Below are 7,132 nucleotides of genomic sequence, written 5' to 3' on the forward strand. Positions count from 1 at the left end.
CGCGGGAGGCGGGACTGGAAGAGAAGCGGCTCCGGCCCCGCCCGTGTCCGCGCGCCGGAGGCTGAGCCTGCGGGTATACGCCCGACCAAGAATCCCTCCCCCAACGTCTCCCCCGGAGGATGTGGGCCCCAGACGTCCCCGGGGACGACCGCCTGGAGAAAGCCACCCACTGAGGCGCCCCAAGATGTGCGGCAGGCGCCCGGAGAATCCCCCATCTCGTGATGCCTGCGGGAGCATTATCCTTGGGAGGATGTACCCCCAGAGTGCCCCCCAGTGTCCAACACCCAGGATGTTCCCCTGGAGGTCTGACTCCCCCAGGATGCCCACCCTGGAAGATCCCTGGCCCCAGGATGTCCCCAAAGGAAGGCCCCTGAGAATCACTCCCTGAACGTCTCCCAAGAGAGTGTTTCCCAGGAGATAAGTCCCAGGATACCACTGAGGGAGACCTGTCCCCCAACCCCAAATCCAGGAATTGTTCTTCTCCCAGAGGATGTCCCCACCGAATGTCCCAGACACCCGGGTGTCAACACGGCTTCTTTCCCTGTGCTCAGGGGAGTCCCCGGCTTCCTGCTGGCTGGGTTGGGGGTGCCCTCAGCTCCTGGGGGCTGCTGGCAGGCCCCTGCCCCCACAGGCAGCCACAGCATGACAGTGTGCTTTCTCAAAGGTGTCTCCAGCATGCTGTCTTATGTAACACAGCGTGGTCACCTGTGCCATATTCTGTCAGTTCTGCTCTGAAAGGCATAGGGGGACAGGGCCACACAGTCTTGACCCCAGGAGGCAGATGTGATAAGGGTCACCCTGGTGACCTCTCCAGGTCAGCAGCTGCTTTATGTATGCACATTGACTTCGGGCAACTGAAAGTCACTTTCAGCCACAGTTTCTTAGCAACTGCGGGTCCCTTGCTTGACTTCAGCCTTGGACATTGGCAGGCAGATACATGTGCCCCAGCTGAGTCCGAAGGAAAATGGGGAGTGACTGGGCACAGTGACTTACACCTGTCATCCCAGCACTTTGGTAGGCCAAGGTGAGAGAATTTCTGAGTCCAGGGGTTTGAAACTAGCCTGGGCAAGTTGGTGAGACCTCATCTCTACAATAAATCAAAAAACTAGCTGGGTGTGGTGGCCCACATCTGTAGTTCCAGCAACTTGGAAGGCTGAGGCAGGAAGACCGCCTGAGCCCAGCAGGTCAAGGCTGCAGTGGCCCTGAGTGTGTCAGTGCACACCAGCCTGGGCAACAGTGAACCCCTGACTCAAAAAATAAAAAAAAAAAATAAAATGGGGAGTGACCATCCCAAGTCAAACCCTTCTTCTGTAACTATTAAACCAGTTTGCTTAAAAAAATATATAGGTAAAAGCCCAGTCTGGATTTTAGATTTGGCCACAAGGACAGCTTCTAGAAGTTGTCTCTGGGGTGGTGGCAAGGTGGGGAGGCAGGGTAGCCCCAAAGGACACTGCTAGCCCTGCAGGCAGCCTCCTCACCTGTGCCAGGACTGGGCACTCCCTGTGTGTGTGCCAGGGACAGCTGTGAACAGGGTAGCCTTGCAGTCATGGCCACCAGCCCAGCTGAAGGACTCCTGGGTGCTGGCTCCTCATCCTCACTGGTCTGCCCATCTCCCCTGGCTGGAACCTGTGTCTACATGCTCTCACTCCCTAGCAGGACAGTGGCCTTGTCTGAGCACAATGGCCAGGGCAGGTTTCCTGGAATGTGAGTGAGGCGCCCAGCCTCATCAGATAGTTGAGAGCCAGGACCTGGTCATGATGTCAGGGTAGTCGGAGGCCTCTGAGAGGTGCTTGGCGGTCATCCAGGGTTTGGGCAATCTGAGAGGCTTGGGTGCATGGATTGCCCCTCTCCTGCCCCAGAACACGAACAAGCATGCTAAGTGCCCCTGCTCAAGAACTGTAGAATGATGTTCCTAAAAAGAACTTTTTTTAATGTGACATTTTATTTTTATTTATTTATTTATTTTTGAGTTGGAGTCTCACTCTGTCACCCAGACTGGAGTGCAGTGGCCGCTCCCAGCCACCGCAGCCTCGACCTGTTGGGCTCCGGCGATCCTTCCGCCTCAGCCTTCCAAGTAGCTGGAACTACAGGCGTGCGCTACCATGTCCGGCTAATTTTTGATTGATTGTAGAGATGAGGTCTTGCCAAGTTGCCCAGGTGGGTCTCGAACCCGCGGGCTCAGGCAATCCACTCACCTCAGCCTCCCAAAGGCGCGGGATTATAGGCTGAGCCACCGAGCCCGGCTAAAAGAACTTTTTAAAAAGATGATGCCAATGTGTTTCATGTGTTGCCACACCGAGCGCCCCTTAAGCTGCCTTTGTGTGGTTGTGCATGTACAGAGCTCATCTCAAGTGTTCATCATCTACAAGTGCAATCCTGCTGCTAGGACCAACCATGACCCAGGCTCTGTGCAGGGGGCACTGCTTCTCATAGTGAGCTGTCTCTGCTGTCCAGTGATGGCCAGTGTGGGCCAGGGTCCCCTGAGTGATACCCAGTGTGGCTAGCATTTGATGCTGAGGCTGGAGAAGGGACTGGAGGGGCCACACATGCATACACAGAGGAAGGGCCGGTGTGAAGTGCCCAGAGGGAGCACTGCTCATGGCCGAGGGACCAGCAGTGTGCTTGGCTGAGGGCGTCAGGTTAGACCTGCCTTCATGTCGCAGGTGAGAACAGCTGCAGCCATATTTGGCCCAACACACCCTGTTGATAGGCTGAAAGTCACATGTTGGCCTCTCTGGGGGAGTGTGACCTGGACAGGCTGCTCCCCCATTTCTCCTAGAGTGCAACAAAATGTTAAAATAATTGAGATGAGGCAGATTTGTTAGCTAGGCAGATTCTGAGGTCTCCAAAGATGGGGGTTTAGAACCACAGGCCTGGGAGAGGAGTGCCCTCCTGGCCCCCCACAGGGTTACTTGCTCCCTGATTCCTTGTTGTTCTGGGCTCCTTATGGGCCAGGCCTCCCTCATGGGCCATGACTTCAGGGTGGGACCCGGACAGAGCCCTGATTGAGGCTGGCCTCATAGAAGACACATGGGGACCCCTGAGCAGGGAGACCCCACCCTTCCCTAGCTGCTGTGATTGGATAGTAGTGGTCCCCTAGAGACCTCACCGCAGGTGGAGAAGAAACACCAGCCTGAGTCCCATCCCTGGCTCTGTTTGGGGTCTGCTCTGTGGCTGGATGCTACTGATGAGGCTGCAGATTCGTCCAGGATCTGCAGGAAGGGGACCCCTAGAGTCTCCCTGGCAGCTGGTCTAACCCAGGAGTGCAGATTGGGCCATCCTGTCCCCAAAGTGACAGTGGACTCAGTGAAGCCAGCCTGGAACCCAGTGGGTGACCCTTCCTGCCCTGCACCTGTCCTCTGCCTCCTTGGTTGGTACCTTGAGATCAGTGTTACCATGAGGGACTCCACAGATGGCCAGATCCATTCCCGGGGAAGGCTCCCCTGGCATAGAGGAATTCAGTTCCATGGGCAAGACACAGGGGCAGGGGTGGTCAGAACAGAGCGCAGCTTCCTGTGATTCCCTGGAACGGCTGGGCCTCCCCTGGTGAGCCCCAGTGTGGCAGCCTCACCTCACAGATGCAGAGTGGATGCCAAGGTCACTCAGCCTTTGCTCCCAGTGCTGCCGTTTGAAGTGCTTGTCATAGTAAAAAGAGTACACACTCTGCATCCCTCCTGCTTTGCTTATACATTGTATCAAGTGATGTTAACACATCACTTAAGTGTAAGCTTTAGTTACAAATCTTGGGACAATAGGGCTTCCTATGGAAGGAAAGTTAACTTATTTTGATGTCAAAATCACACAACCCCAGCTTAATTTTCTTTGTGCTTTAATATTCCACAGTTGAGTGAAAGCCAATCCTAGTCAGGGTGGGGCCTCTTGCTGGCCCTCCGCACCATCTCCAGGTCTGCTACTGGATCATACAAAAATAACCGCTACAAATTCTGTGTCTGGCATATAAAAACTGAGCAAAAAGGGCCTCAGTCATCAGTAGCTTAAAGCAAAACATCTCAGAAAAAAATACAACACGGGGTTAACTTCTGCAGTATTTTTTCATATAAAATACTAGTAAAATAGGCTTCTTAAAAATTAAATAGAGAAACGCCCACCACATATATACATCCTTACAGTACGAGAAAAGGAAGCCATGGATCCAGTTCCTAGTTCCCGGGTGGGGAGGGAGGCCATGGGTGTGGCCCAGGAGCCAGGAAGGCCACGTCCTCCTCCTATCAGTCAGTGCAGAGGCTCACAGAGGGCACCAGGAGGGGCTGGGTCGCAAAGAGGAAGAGCAGCCCTTGCGAGGACAGAGGCAGGTGTGCTTATTGCTTGTGGCTCCAGGCCCTCGCCCATCCACACAGCCGGGACCCCACACGTGGCGCAGACCCACCTCAGGAGGCTTGGGTGGCTCCAGGAACTGCAGACCATGGCCTTGGAGCCCTGGACATATCTCTGCAAGCAGCCACGTCTGCCGGGAGCCTGAGACAGGCAGTGTGGGCTTGGCCTTGGACGACGTCACTGTGGACGGAGGGGAGGTTCTTGGACCCAGACTGACTGCCCCTCAGTGACTGCGCCCTGTCCTTCAAGGTGCTGCTGGGCGGTGGCTGGGGAGCCTATGTCCGGCGCCGCTTGGCAGCACTGGGGCTGGAGGGGTTGCTGTTGGCGGTCAGGACCTTGTCGGTGACTCGGCTGCGCTTCCGCTTGTCCGCCCCCTCTTTGCTTCCCAAGTCTGAGGAGTTCTTCTCTTTGTCTTTGCTGGATTTTTCTGCTGCTTTTCCCAAACTCCCTGAAGAGGAAAACACTGGAAAAGAAAAAACCATTTGGCTGAAAACAGAAGCTCCAGGATCTCCTGTGTCTCCTAGAGCTGCTACAACCTGTGCTCACACTTGGCTCTGGACCCAGAGGACCTCTGAGTGGGCCTGCGCCTGATGCCTGGAGAGGACCCGGGTTCCCACATATGGTCATGATGTTGCATGCATGCCCTATCCTCCAGTGCAGACTCCCTGCATCCTCTGCTCCATGGGGACCCCACAGGATCTGCCCTGGGCTGACATGGCTGGTGCTCTCTGCGTCTGCCCTCCCATCCCCCTGACCATGCTGTGTACACATGCCCCGACGGCCCAGGTAGCACACTCACTGTCATCAGCCCCACTGTGTGGGTCCACGTCCTCCTTCATCTCCTCTTTCATCTCCTCCTCGATAATCACCTTTCCTGTGGGGAGAGGCTGATGGTCACCACACACCCGCAGTGTGGCCCGTGCTGGGCTCGGCAGGCCCATGCTTGTTGCTCGCAGGCCCAGCATCCGCCCAGACACAGATTGTGAAGAGTCCTCTCTGGCCTGGGGGCTCCCAACACCCTACAGCAAGCAGGGACTGGGATCATGGCAGACCTTGAAGCTCCCAGAGGCCCGGGGCCTTCACCCTCACCGCAGCCCTTGGTCCAGGCCTGATGTGGCTGGTCTTACCTTCTCGAACCTCCTGAATGATCTCTTCTGGAAGGACAAAGTTCCGCTCTGGATTCGGGAACGGAAGGATCTCAGACTCATGCTGATGTCAGACAGAAAGTTTTATTTTTCAAGAAACAAGAAAAAAACGAGGTTTCAGTGAGTCGCTAGAGATGTGTGACAGGTGATGTAGGGGCGGCCAACAGGCTCTTATTAGCAAGGTCTGCTATGTGGGGCTTTCCAGATACCCTTGGGGAGGGCACAGCAAGATGATGCAGTGCACAGTCATGCCCAGGAAGAACAGTGGGGCCAGCGTCACTGAGGAGGAAAGGTAGGGCTGGCCCTGCCCACAGACATGAGAAGCCATTCGCCCACCACTGCCGGCGTCCTCACTGTGAGGGTGCTCTCACCATGAGGGTGTCCAGAGGACAGTGACAGCGCCCATGTGCTGCTGGTTCCTATTCATGTGGCAGGAACCCATGGACACTGAGGGCATTGCCCGGGAATGCCACATGCATGGAAGGTGGAGAGAGGGCAGCAAGGCCACTGAGGGCCAGCTGGGACTGCCTGTCCTGCAGGTGACACCGATCAGAGGGAAGGATGAGCTAGCTGGTGGGAGGGTCCTGGGCCAGGAGGCAGGTCCAGGAGATGGGGTTTCCCTGGGCACTCGAGGGTGGCATGACCCCAGCCCAGTTCACACTGTACTCATTAAGCCCTCCTGGTTGTGGGTCAGTGTCTTGGGTGGGTCCAGGGACTCCATGTTTTATAAGGTCTGGGTGACTGGCATTAGTCACACAGAGGTGCTGTGGTCCAGAGGTGGTGACAGCCTCCTGGTGTTATAGCCCTTTCTGGACACAGGCCATTGTAGGAATAAGGGCCACTGTCCTGGGGCTGAAGGCCCTGGTGGTTTCCTGTGACTCCCTGAGTGTCATACATGAGCCAGCACCTGGGTGCCATAAAACATTTCAGGTCTCAGAGCTGTCTGTCTGCCCAAAAAATGAACACAGTGCCACCTTGATGTCTCCAAATTCTGGTGTGGGATGTATCTGGAGACCAAGTGCCCCTGGCTCCCACAAAAGCCACCAAACTTGCCTTTGCTGACTCAGATAAAGGCACCCTCTGCCTAATGCACTTGTGGGCCTCCACAACCTTGAACACCAACAATGGCCTAGGGTTCCTCCCCCCACCAGTCACAGTGAATGCTCCTTCTGGGTCTCTCAGCTCCTCAGCTGAAGGAGGCTCCCTGGAGGGGCAGCCTGCCACTGGTTCGGGGTATCTGCCATCATACTCGTGGAGCCCCCTTGTTTGAGGAGTGCCCCCTAGGATATCACGCTCCCCAAGGACCCCAGGAGGCATGAGGGCAGGCTGGGACTTCTGTGCCCCCACTGGCCCCCAGCAGGGGAGGGCAGCCCAGCTCACCAGTGCCTGCATGTCATACATAGTGCTCAGGTGGTCCCAGATGACCTTGGATGGCACTTGCCGCCCAATGTTCTGGCTGAACTTGTCCCGGATACAAATCATGTGGAAGTGTCGGTTCACACCTGGGGGAGGAAGGCCAGCTTGTGGGAAGAGACAAGGCAGGAAGGAGAGGTGGGGAAAGATGGGGGTGGGTAGGAGATGGGGGAACAGCAGTCAGCCTGAGGAATGAAGGGGAAGGGTAGGCATGGAGGGAGGGGAGGGGGTAGGGGGGG

At 56.2% G+C, this 7,132-nt stretch overlaps 1 protein-coding gene across 2 annotated transcripts; it reads right to left on the minus strand.

Annotated features, from left to right (window-relative positions):
- Nucleotides 1–3,812: 3,812 nt before the first annotated feature.
- On the minus strand, nucleotides 3,813–7,001 carry MRGBP (MRG domain binding protein). 2 transcript variants are annotated; one of them, XM_008065079.2, is made up of 4 exons: nucleotides 6,861–7,001; nucleotides 5,463–5,544; nucleotides 5,135–5,209; nucleotides 3,813–4,798 (listed from the first exon to the last, which is right to left on the minus strand). In XM_008065079.2, the coding sequence occupies exons 1-4, from the start codon at nucleotides 6,960–6,962 to the stop codon at nucleotides 4,611–4,613; spliced, it is 447 nt and encodes a 148-aa protein (XP_008063270.2). In that variant the 5' UTR covers nucleotides 6,963–7,001; the 3' UTR covers nucleotides 3,813–4,610. The 2 variants fall into 2 exon arrangements, with proteins under 2 accessions (XP_008063270.2, XP_021571496.1); XM_021715821.1 differs by lacking the exon at nucleotides 5,135–5,209.
- Between the last annotated feature and the right edge of the window lie 131 nt (nucleotides 7,002–7,132).

Source organism: Carlito syrichta, unplaced genomic scaffold, assembly GCF_000164805.1.
Source record: "Carlito syrichta isolate Samal-C Ts95f unplaced genomic scaffold, Tarsius_syrichta-2.0.1 Scaffold103311, whole genome shotgun sequence".
NCBI classification, from domain to species: domain Eukaryota; kingdom Metazoa; phylum Chordata; class Mammalia; order Primates; family Tarsiidae; genus Carlito; species Carlito syrichta.